This window comes from Dipodomys merriami, unplaced genomic scaffold (genome assembly GCF_024711535.1).
Source record: "Dipodomys merriami isolate MVZ:Mamm:240054 unplaced genomic scaffold, mDipMer1.0.p SCAF_59, whole genome shotgun sequence".
NCBI lineage: Eukaryota > Metazoa > Chordata > Mammalia > Rodentia > Heteromyidae > Dipodomys > Dipodomys merriami.
This window is the reverse complement of record NW_027206168.1, coordinates 6,062,721-6,077,828: the sequence shown is the minus strand read 5'-3', so window position 1 is coordinate 6,077,828 and position 15,108 is coordinate 6,062,721. Positions and strand designations below refer to the sequence as shown.

The 15,108-nt window shown below is 40.9% G+C and overlaps 1 protein-coding gene across 7 annotated transcripts in view; it reads left to right on the top strand.

Moving 5' to 3' along the window:
• Kiaa0753 (KIAA0753 ortholog) overlaps positions 1–15,108 on the top strand; it is a 70,461-nt gene that overhangs the window by 43,490 nt on the left and 11,863 nt on the right. For 5 of the 7 annotated variants that reach the window (XM_070001720.1, XM_070001721.1, XM_070001722.1 and 2 more), the window contains 6 exons: positions 232–321; positions 1,379–1,468; positions 4,530–4,608; positions 5,637–5,720; positions 9,619–9,780; positions 10,762–10,843. In XM_070001720.1, the coding sequence (XP_069857821.1) occupies positions 232–321; positions 1,379–1,468; positions 4,530–4,608; positions 5,637–5,720; positions 9,619–9,780; positions 10,762–10,843 (587 nt within the window). The remainder of the gene's footprint in view (positions 1–231; positions 322–1,378; positions 1,469–4,529; positions 4,609–5,636; positions 5,721–9,618; positions 9,781–10,761; positions 10,844–15,108) is intronic. The other 2 variants (XM_070001723.1, XM_070001724.1) reach the window with 1 other exon arrangement.

The window sequence follows — 15,108 nt, the reverse complement described above, 5'->3', positions numbered from 1 at the left end:
TTTGTCTACAGACCTTGATGTTGTACATACTAACTCAAAGCACTTTCTATGTGTGAATGTCTCTTTTTAGGGAACATGGTATGGAAAGCTTTATGGGCACAGAGACATTACAATACCTACGGAGTCCTTAATGGGGCCAGATTGGTGCTGAGACTGGGGTGGGGGCAGGGGTCCCTCATACTCTTTGTTTCTGTGCATAGAGACATTATTGACTCTTATACTCTCTACTAGGCTTGCTTGGCTTGATGCTGAGGCTTCCAAAAGACTGAAGGAACTAGAAGAACTAAAAGCCAAAGAAATGGATAGGATCCAAAAAGAGAGGTAAATATTTATTTTTGTTTATTTTTATTTTGTTTTAGTGTTAGTTTTGACTTGAACTCAGGGCCTGGGCACTGTCCTTGAGCTTTTTCACCCAAGGCTGGCACCACTTGAGCCATAGCTCCACTTCTGGATTTCCGGTGGTTAATTGGAGATAAGAGTCTCGTGGACTTTGGTGACTGGGCTGGATTTATTTATTTATTTATTTTTTGCCAGTCATGGGGCTTGAACTCAGAGCCTAGGTACTGTCCCTGAGCTTCTTTTGCTCAAGCCAGCACTCTACCACTTGAGCCACGCTGGGCTGGCTTTGAAGTGCAATCCTGAGATGTCAGCCTTCTGAGTATCAAGGATTACAGGCATGAACCACTGGCACTTGGCTAAATATTTGTTATTTAGGCTCATTTCTACATTATCCAGGCTCATTTTTATATCATCCAGCTCTTTTTGTTTTGATTTTTGTTTTTGTGCTGGTCCTGGGGCTTGAACTCAGGGCCTAGGTGCTGTCTCTGAGGTTTTTTTTGATCAAGGCTAGCACTTTACCACTTGAGCCAGAGCTCCACTTCTGGCATTTTGGGAGGTAGTTTATTGGAGATAAGAGTTTCATGGACTTTCCTACCTGGGCTGGCTTCAAACTACTATCCTTAGCTACTACTATCCTAGCTCCTGAGTAGCTAGGATTATAGGTACAAGCCACTAGTGGCTGGCCATCTAGCTCTTTTAATAGTGAGTGTATTGGGGAGTGGGGAGGGGCGGGGAGTATAATCGTGGACATGGGAGGGAAGAGATGGTAGGGGAAAAACAAAGGAGGAGGCAGCAATGCTTGATGAGAAATGTACTCACTACCTTACTCATGTAATTGTAACCCCTCTGTACAGTATTTTCACAATAAAAAACTTATTTTAAAAAAGTGTATGTAGATTGTTTAGGTGTAGCCATGCTTCTTATGCCTAAAAGATTCCTTAAAAGACTCTGAAGCCCCACCTGAGTAGCCTACATTAGCTCCAAGATTAGTACCCAAGGGAATCCTAACTTGAAGAGACTTGATTGTTCTGTCCTTTAGACTTGACTGGCTTGATGCTGAAACTTCTCGAAGGGAAAAGGAGCTGAATGAACTGAAAATGGAAGAAATTGAAAGACTCCAAAAATTAAGGTATGCTTCTAAGGAAAAATAGGGGGTGCTTTTCTGTTCTGATTGATCCACATAGCTCTAACAACCAGCCTGGATTGTGTAGCTTGGCCTCTTACCAATAGGTAAATGGATGGATGAGTACCTTTATGCATACATGTCTATGATACTGTATTTTTGCTAGGAAATACTTTGTGATGGTTTAAAGAGAATATGGAAAATTGAACAAACACCATATGGGGAAGGGTATAGTCTGTAAAATTTTCTTTGCTTATTTGTATGAATCTCAAGATACTTTACTCTAGCTACATGCCAGTCCTTCTAAGGTAGGGAGGTTGGTAGATATGTGTCTTCTCTTACAAGTAAGTGTGTGGCTTTCTTCATTTCACATATGAGTTGAAACATAGTCTAAGGTTTTCCCTAATAGTTCCCTACCTAACCAAGGTCATGAAAAAGTGCACTATGGTTTAGTGGAGCTACAGATGCTACAGTTGACTCATTTTCCCAGCTCTGATAGACATTCACCCTGCAGCAAGGTAAGGAAAGCACACATTGAAACATCTGCACATTTCTTTCTCCATTCAGAACAAAGCATTCAATCCCAGTTACATGGGCTGTGGTTCTGTCATTAAAGGGTCAAGATGTCCATGTTTACAATTTCAAATCCCTCTTACCTAAGTTGTCTCCAAGGAGCTATGATCCAGCATTATGTGTGTGTGGATATACTCATCTGAGATAGGCCAGATTGCTGTCAGGCTGTGGTCATCTATACTATACAGGTGCAACCTTAGGTTGTGCTAAAATTTGATTCTGTGACTCCTATCTACTTGTCTTCTGGTTAACAAAGCTTAGTCCTCTGTACCCATTAATTCTTTGATGTGTTTTTAATTAAAAAGCATACTAAATGCACACATACAATCCATAGTATTATACAGTGTGTAGTTGTGTACCACCTCCTTGAATGGGGTGTATACTATGGAAACTCCCAATGTGCCCTCCTCAGCTGTGTCACCATTTGTTCCTGAGGCAGCCACTGTCCTGATTGTGTTAATCTTTTCATTACCTTGCTCACAAGTCTGCCACCAATGTTTGCATCTCTAGCAGTGAACTATTTTACTTTGACAACTGAGAGGCACAAATAGCTGAACAAAGGAAGTGGCAATGTCGCTGGTATTAGGTGAAGACTTGAGGGAAAATTGGTTGCAGAGTCTAGATCAGGCTTTCACTTCACTGAGCTTCTAAGAACTCCATCCTACAAAATGCGTGAAAGATGGGCATGGTGCTTCATGCCTGTGATCACAGTTACTCAGGAGATGGAGATTGGAAGGATGAAAGTTCAAGGCAAACTTGGAAAAAGTAAGATCCTATCTCAATAAGCCAGGTATGGTTGTACACACTTAAAATTTAGGAGGCCTTAGGAGGATCACAGTCTAAGACCACAGTCTAAGGGCTGGTAGTATTACTCAAGTGGTAGAGTGCCTGCCTAGCAAGCATGAAGCCTTGAGTTTAAACCTCAGTACTGCAACGAGAGAGAGAGACAGAGAGAGTGGGAGAGAGAAAGAGTTAGTTAAGGGAGTCCTGGCAGATGTAGGACTTACAACATTGGAAGGGCTGTAGATAAACCAAATCCACTGAACTTCTACAAAAAGCCTGTATGGGAAGGTAGCTCAGTGGTAGAGTGCTTGCCTCGCCCTGGGTTTGATTCCTCAAAACCACATAAGCAGAAAAAAAGCCAGAAGTGGTACTGTGGCTCAAGTGGTGGAGTGCTAGCCTTGAGCTGAAGAGCTGAGAGACAGTGCCCAGGCCCAGAGTTCAGCCCCCCATGACCGACAAAAGGCTGAAGAGAGGGTTGTCCTGTCATGTTTTCTTCTTGATTCCCTCTTCAGTCTTCCTGACAGTGAGGTGAAACAAGGATCCCCTCAGTAGCAGGGAGCAGGTCACAAGAGGAGCAGGAATCTAGCTAGGCCAAGCTCCCTCTTACAGGTTTCCCTAGTGTGTTCTCTTTCTTGGTTTGCTTGCTTGGTTTATTGGAACATACTTAATTTAGCTTGTTTGTTTACTTGTTTGTTTCAAGTCAGGGTCTTACTATGTAGTTCAGGCTGGTGTTGAATTTTCAATTCTGCCTCGGCCTCTTGAGTCCTGAGATTACTGTGAGCTACCTGCTGTGTTTTAATTTAGCTTTTTAAGAAAGGATGAATTGGTGGGATGAGACTCAGCCATAATCCCAGCAGTGGAGAGGATAAGGCAGGAGGATCAATAGTTCAAGGCTAGCTTGAGCTATAGCTAAACTCCATCTCAAAAACAAGATAAAACAAAAGAATAAATGGGACGCAAAGGTCTTTTCAGTCTTGTCAAGACTAAAAATACCTATTCTACTCTCATATTTACTAATGGTATATACCTAGGCTATCAGCCTTACTAGGAATAGATTCTTTTTTCTTTCTGATTCTGGGGCATGAACTCAGTGCCTCATACTCTTGCTCAGCTTTTTCACTCACAGTTGGCATGCTAGCACTCGAGCACCTCCAACCTAGAATTTTGCTGATTAGAGATGAAGGTCTTGTACTTTTTTGCCTAGACTTTTTTTAAGCATGAATCTTCCAGATCTTAGTCTTCTGAGTAGCTGAGTTACAGGCATTAGCTACTAGTACCATGCTAGGATTCTTAATTGACAATTATTATTAATGGGGAATTTTTTTTTCCTGTGCCAGTACAAGGTCTCTCACTCTCGCTTGGCTTTTTTTTATTTTTCAAGGCTGGTGCTTTACCATGTGAGCCATACCTCCACTTCTAGTTTTTTGCTTAGACATGAGAGTTTCATAAACTTTTCCACCCAGGCTAGGAGCTTGTTGGATACACAGATCTTAGCCTCACTCAGCATATCTGAATCAGAATCTGCATTTTAAGCTCATAGGGACCTGCATAGGCAGTACAGCTCTAAAAGCACTGGTGTTATAATCATTTGCTCTCCTTTCAACCAGAGTTGTTTGATAAATACGCAATGTAAAATGTATTCTTGCTTGTGATACGAATTGCTTGTGATATGCATTGCTTCTGACATGAAAATTTTCCATTTTCTAAACAGTGTTTCAGCCACCCAGCTAGCGGACCAAGTAGAGGAAGCTGTTCTGGAGCGTCTGAAGCCCCTTTTAGTCAGGGCCCAGGTAATCCAGTTCTCCCCTTTGCCTGCCTTGGGAAGGTGTAGAGTACAAAAAGCTGCTACAGAAGTGGCACTGATCCTTTGTAGGGCCAACTGTCCATGGCTGCTGGAGGCTGCAGTGCTGAGAGACTGCAGTATAAAGCATGGGCTCAATGCTGCTTGAGCCCCTATGGCCACTCCCAGACCACTTTGTACTATTAGTTTAGTCTCTGCTTTGGGGAAAGAAAGAGAGGAAAGTCTTAATTTTGAAAGGTGAGATCTGAACTTGGGAGAACACATTTACATTACAATTTCCCTTCTAGCAAGTAGATTCTATTGGCAATGTTTGTGTTCAGTTAACTTCTCCCACTATAATGTCCTCTCTCACCTCTGGGGCTTAGAATGATTTGCTCTATTTTATCACAAGGGAGAGAGATTTGGACACTTGTGCACACAGCAAGGCTTTCTCCAAGATGAAATCACATGCAGTGCCACCCTTCTATAGGCAATGGGCTAAATTCTGCAGCAGGACCCTGATCTACCCTAATGATAGAAACTGTCACATTGCACAAATAATAGATGAGGCTGTAGAGCATCTTATAGCCTTAAATTGAATGAAGGGCATTCTAGGTCCCTGTACAGACCTGTGGACTTCTGCATTTCTAGGTTAAGAAGTGTTGAATTATTATTAGAGTCATAGAAATCTCAAGTATTGAACTAGGAGGTTTAGAGAAATTACATGTCAGCTTCCTGTTTTATCATTGAGGAAACTGTGGAGCAGAGGAAGTGAATGACTTGCATAAAAGCACACACCTACTTTTTCAGTGTTTACAAAGTTAGTGGAGGATGGGAATGTAGGAGCATGGAGAGCCAAAAACAGCATGTAGAATTTATTTTCATGAAGACAGAATGCATTAATTCTGCCAAAGTGCCTAATGCAGGTAGAGCTGATGAATAGTTCCACACAGAAGCTATTTTGGTAACATGGTTCATTTGTACTAATATGAGTTGTGAGTTTTTATAATTCATAAATCTATTTGTCCATTTTAATAGAAAGTTAATTCTTCTACTGAAGCAAATACTCATTTGAAGGATCGTCCATCATTAAATGAAGCAGCAGCCCAGCCTGCAGAGCAGGTGTGTGTTGTTGGTATTCTGGTATTATTACATGATAATATCTCCAGTCAGAGGAAAATGTATGCAAATTACTTTGCAAACACTACATTACCCGACTCAAGGAGGGTGAAAATTATTTTTCCTATCTGGCATGTTAATTCTTATGGTGTATATTTAGCACTATGACTTAGATCAGCCTTGCAAACAGCACTTAGACACTCTAGAGCCACAGGTTTTTGTCAGTGCCTTTTATCTCTCTTCCTGATGACAGACTGTGAGTGCACTGTGTCACTGAATGGCCTATAGCAGAGGAATGGCTGCCCTAGTTTCACTCATTACTGGCCTAATTTCTTTTATTCTTAGGGCCTAATATTTTTGTTACACATGCATATTTTGAGTGCCTGGTTTATGACCAGCAGAGAAAAGAGAGAGTCCAGAAAAGAAATGAAAATATTAAAGAGAAATTTTTTTTTTGGGGGGGGGGCAGCGGGTCTGGTCATGGGGCCTGAACTCTGGGCCTGGGCACTGTCCCTCACCTCTTCAGCTCAAGGCTAGCGCTCTACCACTTGGGCCACAGCGCCACTTCCGGCTTTTTTTTTCTTTTTGCTTATGTGGTGCTGAGGAATCGAACCCAGGGCCTCATGCATGCAAGGCAAGCGCTCTACCACTGAGCCACCTTCCCAGTCCCCCAAAAAAGCTCAAAGTGTTTGTACAGTCACCCCTTCTTTCTTTGGAGGACGTGGCTTAAGGTTTGGAGGATGTGATTACCTTGTCTAGGCTTAGGCTTTGGAGTGGAAAGTAAAAGTTGCAACCATTTCCCCTTGTGCAGGATGTAAAATGTTTATTGCATTTGATTGCTCAGAAGAAAGGGCAGGGCCTAGTATAAAAGCTTCAGAAAAGGAAGTGGGGGGCTGGGAATGTGGCTTGGTGGTAGATTGCTTGCCTAGCATGAATGAAGCCCTGGGTTCAATTCCTCAGTACTACATATGCAGAAAAAGCTGGAAGTGACACTGTGGCTCAAGTAGTAGAGTGCTAGTCTTAAGCAAAAGCTCAGGGACAGTGCCCAGGCCCTGAGTTCAAGTTCCAGGGCTGGCACAATAAAAGGGGGGGGGGGGATGAGTTTAGGAATGGGAAGAAAGTAGGTTTGTAGAATGTATCCCTGTTCTGTTTAAATACTAAAAATACTGCTTAATAGTTATTAATAACTATTAAGCAGTATTTTTTTGCAGGTGAGTCAGTTGTGGGGACTGAACTCTGGGCCTCGGCACTGTCCCTCAACTCTTCAGCTCAAGGCTAGCACCCTATCACTAGATCCACAGCGCCACTTCTGGCTTGTTTTGCTTATGTAGTACAGAGGAATCCAATCCAGGGCCTCATGCATGTGAGGCAAGCACTATCTCACTGAGCCACCTTCCAAGCCTCATTAAGCAGTATTTTAGCTGCAGCATATTTTTATAATGTTTGTGACTATAATTCTTTTGTACAAAAAAATATTTTGTAACAGAATCTCATGTGAGGTAAGATTTCAAAACTAGAAACTTAAAGCCTACAACATCTAAATTCAAGTATGCTATAGGATGGGGTTTTAAGTAGCATAGTCACTAAACAGTAGACTTTTTCTCCCTTATAAAATAATAGGTTAGGGCTGGGAAGGTGGCTCAGTGGTAGAGCGCTTGCCTTGCATGCCTGAGGCCCTGGGTTCCATTCCTCAGCACCACATAAGCAAAAAGAAAAAAGCGGGAAGTGGCGCTGTTGCTTAAGTGGTAGAGCGCTAGCCTTAGCTGAAGAGCTGAGGGATAGCTCCCAGGCCCAGACCCCACGACTGGACCCCCCCCCAAAAAAAAAAATAGGTTAGCATCTAACCCAAGGAAATAACTCCATATCCATTGTAAAATTAAAGGAAAACAAAGTGGTTTTAAGAACTAGCAATAATATAGACATGTGAATATTATAAGGAATGATCTGCCTTGGATATAAGAATTCAATGTATATCCTACAAAATTAAGAAAAGAGAGGAAAGAGGTATGGGTGAGACTGTTGAAAGGGTGGCATTGATCAAGATGCATTGTATTCATAAACTGCTTTGTTAAATGGCAACTCCTCTTTACAACTATTTAAAGATAATTTATAAAGCCATGCACCAGTGGCTCACACATGTAATCCTAGCTACTCAGGAGGTTGAGATATGAGAAGCATGGTTTAAAGCTAGCAGTGACAGGAAGACTTTTTTTTTGGTCAGGGAGCTTGAACTGTGGGCCTGTGCACTGTCCCTGAGCCACAGTGCCCACTTCTGGCTTTTTCTGTGTATGTGGTACTGAGGAATCGAACCCAGGGCCTCATGCATGCTAGGCAATCACTGAACCACTGAGCCACCTTCCCAGCCCCCAAAAACTTTTTATCTCCAATTAAGGACCAAAAAAAAGCTGGAAGTGGAGATGTGGCTCCAGGTAGAGTGCTAGCTTTGAACAAAAAAGCTCAGAAGCAGCACCCAGGTCTGGAGTGTGTGTGTGTCTGTGTGTCTGTGGTGTGTGTGTGTGTACATGTATGCGAGCATATGCGCACACACACATGACAGTACTGGGGCTTGAACTCCTGGCTGGGCGCTGACTACCCCTTAGCCTTATCACTCAGGCTGATGCTCTGCCACTTGAGCTATTCAGTACCATGCTCTTTTTTTTATTTGTTGATACTCTTTTCATAGTAGCCCATCAATTCCTTCCTTGTCTTTTTTAATGCTTTTTAGTATTCTTGGTATTCTATTCTTTATGGATGGGAAATATTGCCCACGCAAACTTACTCATATCTCTTACTTAACTGGACCTATTGTTGGTTAAGTTGAATCTTTTTGTAATTTTCTTTTTTTTTCATTGCATTTTCTTTTTGTAGATAAGTACATTTCTTATCAAACTTGTTACCCTTTCCCTCATTTTTCTCTTACTTTCCCTCCCCCTGACCCCTCTGTAATTTTATTATATTGATCATTCAACTGATTTTCACTTGTTTAGCTTTGATTATGATTGGGCACTTTGAGATAAAAGTGCTTTTTGGTATATAGTTATGTGAATTTAATTTATTGTTATTATTATTTTGTTCATTTATTTGTTGGCCATTATCTATTTTTTTTTGTTATCTGTTAAAAGGTTTTGCATGTTAATTGCTTTAGTAGTAACCTTTCTTATTGTGTGCCAGATCTTGTGCTGAGTATCTCAATAATACAAGCCTTCTTCAATACTTCCTTTTCTAAAATCCAAGATTATTATTTGTATAGATTGCATAGATGAGAGGATTGAATAAACTTACTCTGAGTTACAGATTTGTAGGGACAGAACCTGGCCTTCATCTCAGAAATATCTCTTTTACTCTACTAAAGCTTCTTTCAGAAGCTTTCATAAGCTATAGACATGTAGTAGAATCACAACAACTGCCTGTAGAAATGCTTTGCAAACTGCAGTACTTTGTGAATCTAAGGACAGAAAGGCCAAGAAAGGCTGGCAAAGCTCTTAGATTATAACTGAGTCTCAAGCAAAGATAGAGTCTTAAACTTTGTGATGTCAAGAAGCTCTTACCAATTATTGACCCAGAAACAAGGAGATGTATATGCCTCTATTTTGTGTTGCATGCAAAATCTGGTACATTGTCAGAATATGGCAAAAGGAAGATAATTTACCAACTGACCATGAAATGATTATTTAAATAGATAATAATGGCACCACTTAGTTAATGCTCTTATTTAAATGGCTGTGATAAAAGCACACTGATGTTAGTCAATACTTCTGGATTTACTGATTTAGGCAGTAGAAACTCTGCTGGTTGGGAAACTGTGCTGTTGGTTTGTTATGAGCAATAATCTAAGCTTTCCTTTTTTTTTTTTTTTTTTTTTTGGTCACCTCTCCACCTCCCACCTTCCCTTATTTTGAAGGTCACAGCTGTTAACTCTCAATCCAGTAATATTCATCAGCTGGGTGACTTTTTGGAAGACACTGCTCATGAGCTCTGGACTCTGACTCAAGCTAAGATCTTGAGGGACGGCAAGAACAGCCCAGATCTGGAGACCATGATGCTCCGAATGGAGGAGATAGAAGTAAGGTCTGGGGTCTGGGGTCAGCTTTGCCACTGAGGGTTCACCTCTGTTCTTCTTTGTGCTTCTGGCTCTTAATATGTCAGAGCCCCATGGTCCTGCTGTTAAATCCCACCTCTGCTACTAACTTAGTGTATGACCTTAGTGTATGGCATAATTACTTGCCCTGCATAATAAGAAGGGATTTTAAGGATGGAATGTGGCATAGCATATTGAATATGCTGTCTGACACAACTAATAGTGATTGGTAATGTTTTCAACCTCTATTCAGTTGCCTCTTTTACCCTGTGGGAGAGCAATTCTATGAAATCACTGGTAACTTTACCTTCTTTAATTTCTACAACACTACTTTTAGAATGCTTTTCTCATAAGGTATTAGGTCTCACACATTGGCCATCCCAGCCCTTGGATTATGCAGAGCAAGAAACAGATCTGGTAGGGAAACAAGTGGCTAAGATCCTCCCAAATTACAGTGCTGGGTGAGAGACCAGGTCTCATGACACCATGTTTGCATTTTGTTTTAGCTACACCATGATTTAATCTCATTTCTTCTTTGTAGTCAGAAGATAATTCATTGATTTTTGAAAATTTAAGCATAGCATTTTATTCTAGTCTTGTAACTGGTTTCCTTAACTGTCCAGACTGAGGTACACTGGCTACATATGCCTATTGAAATAAGTGTTGTTAAAGTAAAAACACTGCAGATGGTCTGTAGTCAGGTGGTCACCATATTGGACAAGGCATGTAAAGAAAGCCTCTTTTGTCACCACAGGTTCTAATGGAAAATGCTGGTGGATACTGCAGTCATGTTAATTGTACTGTTTAGCTTTAGACTTCTACAAACTAATCATTTCCTGGCCTGGCAGATATCTGTCCTAGCCATTTGTCTGTATTAACCATGTCTGCTGAACTTTTCCATCCTTACTAGTTCTGGTTTATAATGAAACTCATCTTTTCTCATAAATTAAACTTTCTTTTTTAAAGAAATACCAGGAGACAGTACGCCAAAGATATAATAAAATTGTATATGCTGATCCTCATTTATGGATGCAGGAAGAAAGAAATGGTAGGTGCTTCCCCACTTTTCCCCATTACCAAAAAGTTGAGAGGAAAAAAAAATACATATAGTGAATACTGATATACCCACTAAGTAGACTGGTATGCTTAATACTTTATATAGTAGCTTTATTATTTTTGTTTATCCCTCTTTCTGTCAGTTCATCTTATCTTTACATTAAATGCATTTCTTTTGTGTATTTCAAAGTGTGTTGATATCACACACTTTATTCCTAAATATGCACAGTAGCAGTTAGAGTTACGTATTTACATATATAAACCCAGTCGTCTTCGTGTCATCTGAAGGGTTTGGACAAATGAATCCATGTTCCCAGCCAGTTTCCTACTACCAGGTAACCTCTATGCTTTGAAACTAGTGTCAGCTGTTGTAGAATTTCACCTAAGTACCAAATCATAGTTGAACTCTTTTCTACACTCTTCTTTTACTGTAGCATCTTATATTTGGTTGTGTTGCTTATTTCCTATTGCTGCTAAACAAGTGGAATGTACGTATTGGTCACTAAAGATACACATTCTGTTAGAGTACTGGAGGACACAAGTCTGAAATGTTGGTTAGGCTCGTTCCTTCTGGAGGCTGGAGAATCTGTTTTGTCTAAGGCTGACATGCACCTGCTGGTGAACTTACTCTTGCAGTCTCTGCTTCTGTTGCCTCACTTCCATTCCTCCTCTGTAGTCAGATCTGCGTCTACTTGCCTTCTGTGAGAATCCTTACCATACTGAGGGTTCCCTATAATCCTGGACACTCTCCCCATCTCAGGATCCTTAAGTCCCTTGTACCATCAAGGCAACATTGTCAGGTTCTAGAAACTGTTGGAGGCATCTCAAGGAGCCACCAATTTATCTCCTAGCCCTTGTATCTGTAGTTCATGGTGTGCACCCACCACATCTAATTTGTCCCTCTGCCTGAGGGACTGATATGTAGTCTTTGTATGGACCCTCAGTTTTTATTTGTCTTGGAAAAATACTTAAGAGTGTACTTTCCAGGTCATAGGATAGGTATATTTAACTTTTTCAAAAAACCTTTCTCAGAAGAAGAATGTATCAGTTTATACTCCGTGAACACTCCTATCTCTGTGGAGCTCAATTTGCTTGATGCCTTTGGCAACATTTGCTGGTATCATTTGACATCGTAGCCACTCTGATTGTGCTGTAGTGATATTGCACTGGGCTTTAATTTCATCTCTTGATGAGTAAGATATTTACAACTTATTAGAAGTGAATGTTGTCCAGTCACATGTCTTTTATAGTGTCCAAAATCTTTTTGCTCATTTTTAAAACTTGGATTGACTATTTTTGTACAAAGTCTTTATATTCTGGTACAAGTTCTTGTTGGGTATATGTTTTGGTTGTGCTGAGGATTGAGCCCTGTGGCCTTGCACATGCTAAGAAGTACTCTACCACTGAGCTCCTTTCCCAGCCTTTGTTTTCTGTCCTAGGGAGCTAGGGATTGGTGCATGCTGGGCAGTTGCTCTCTCACTAAGCTACATGCCCAGACTTTTCATTCTTTAAAAGTGTATAGTTCAGAGGGGGGGGGGGATGGTAGGGGGAAAACAATGGAGGGGGTAACAATGTTCAAGAGGAAGTGTACTCAATACCTCACTCATGTAACTGTAACTCTCTGTATAGTATCTTTACAATAAAAAAAAAAGGCAAATGAGTACAAAAAAAAGTGTATAGTTCATTAGTTTTATTGTATTTACATAATTGTACAAGCATCACTTGTACACATATATCTCTCTCCCTTCTCTCTTCCAACCCCCCTCCACCCCCCCACCCCCTGCTACATTAGAGCTTTCATTCAGTGCCTGGTACTTGCTTGGCAGACACGCTACCACTTGGGCCACTTGGGCCACGTCCCCCAGCTTTTTTTTCTGTTAGCTCAAGGCTGACCTTAGGACCATCTTTAGACTACATTCTTATGTATATACCTGCATGACACTAAGGTGGTATGTCATTTGATCTTCCTGGGCTCTGCTTCCAGAGTAGCTGGGATTATAGGCGAAGTACCCTTTCACTACTTAATTCCAGAATATTCTTATCAGCCCCAAAAGGATCTGTGTCTATCAGCTGTTACTCCTCATTCTTTTTCCCCCTTTGTATGTCAGTTACTAATTTATCAGATAGATGTTTTGTTTATTTGTTGTTTGGAGCTTTTCTGGTTTTGGTTTTGGGGTTTTGTGCTGGTACTGGGGCTTGAATTCAGAGTTTTGTGTATGCATTGGCTTTTTCACTCTGGGCTGACAGTCTACCACTTGAGCCACACATCTGCTTCTGCAGATAGAAGCTTTACAAATACTGTTTCCCCATCAGTGACTTACCTGCTTCTCTAATTTATCAGTTTTTCCTTGTATGGTTTTGATGTCAGTTGTCTGAGGAATCTTTGCCTACTTCTGAAGCAAGAAGATACTTTATTTTCTTCTAAAAGCTTTTATAGCTTTAGTTTTCATGTTTTGGCCCATGATAATATCAGGTAAAGTTTGCCTGTGGTGTAAAGAAGAAACTGAAACTCTGGTTTCAGATCGCCACTTGTTTCAGCACCTTTGTTGGAAAGAGTTTTTGCTTTTCTCTTCACATTTCACAGTACCCACACATGCACACACACTTTGGCTGCAATTGCTAGATTACTGTCACAATTTTGGCTGGGAAGCCTTGATCAGATTCTGTTTTGATTCATGCTTGTCAGTTCCTACCATTGTTCCTACCATGAAGGAGGGATAAAATGTGGAGAAGCACTGCCTCTAAAGGAATTGAAGTCCTGTACTGTACTTGCTAAGAGGCAGAAAGGAAATGGCATGGTAGAGGTTTACAGCAGTACATGTCACAAGTAATTATTTTAAAATAGGAGTTTGAGTATTTAGAAAAAGTCAGATTTTGAAAGAAAGATGAACCATATAAGCCAAGTACTAATGTTTTTCCTTTTTGTTTCCTATTATTTTCCAGTACTATTTTGTTGTTGAAGATGATGATGTTGTTTCTTTTCCTCACCAAACAACCTCAGCCTCCATTTGTTTCCCACATGACAAGTGAATGACTTGTCACAGCCCAATTCATATGACCCAGCTTGGCAGTGCATATCCTCCTGCAGGCTAAACATCCCTAAGCCTCAAATATGAAGTCCAAAAATCTGAAGTCCAAAGAGCATTCATATTAAGAATGCTCAATCAGGAAAACTAATGCAAATATTAAAAAACCTGGAATCAGAGTTTTGGTCCCAAGCATTTAGAATGAGGGAGGGAGGGATCCTTGAACCATGTTATCGACTGAACTTCGTTCCCTTCCTCCACTGCTCGCTTGGCATGTTACAGCTCTGGATACTTTGTTCAAGTCAGAGCCCCTCCATACCTTCCCTAGGGCCTTGCTAATCATTGTTTAGTCCATCAGTGGCCAATTTATTTTCAGATGGAAGCAGAGGGGTGATTTGTGTCACTGATGGTTTGGCTGTATCATGTAGAAAAATACTTGATGTTCTTAAAGATAGTCACTAAGACTCTGTAGACTCTGTATATAGAAGGAAATCTTTGGACACCCCAGAATCGTAAGCCATTCTTGTTTCTAGTTGTTCTGCCTGTTGGCTTAGTTATATCACAATGTAAAATGATCTTTGGTGTTCTTTTGTTTTTTTTTGTGCTGATCCTGGGGCTTGAACTCAGGGCCTGGGTGCTGTCCCTGAACTGTTTGTTCAAGATTCATACTCCACCACTTGAGCTTTACTTCCAGCTTTGTGGTGGTTAATTGGAGATGACTCCCATGCTGGTTTTGAACCAAGATCCTCAGATCTCAGCCTCCTGAGTAGCTAGGATTATAGGTATGTCTGGTTAAAGTGATCTTTGGAATGAGAGAGGTCTAATCCATATTGCTTCTCCCTGAGAACTACAGAAATCCCTTGTCTTCTCAGCAAAATTTTCATGTGTATGTGCTGGTACAGGGGCTTGGACTCAGGGCTTAGATCAGTCCCTTAGCTTTGTCACTCAAGACCAGCACTGTGCCACTTGAGCCATAGCACCACTTCCAGCTTTTTGGTGGTTAATTGGAGAAGAGTTTCATGGAGTTATCAGCCAAAGCTGGTTTCAATCATGATCCTCAGATCTCAACCTTCTAAGTAGCTAGGATTACAGGCATGAGCCACCAGTGCCGGCTTCTCAGTAATATTTTTTATATCAGTTGGTTTGGGCAGTTTCATGAGATTATAATGTGAATCAGAGAAAGCTATTTTACATGTAAGTTTTCCTTACCTTAGAGGACAGCTCTTTCCTG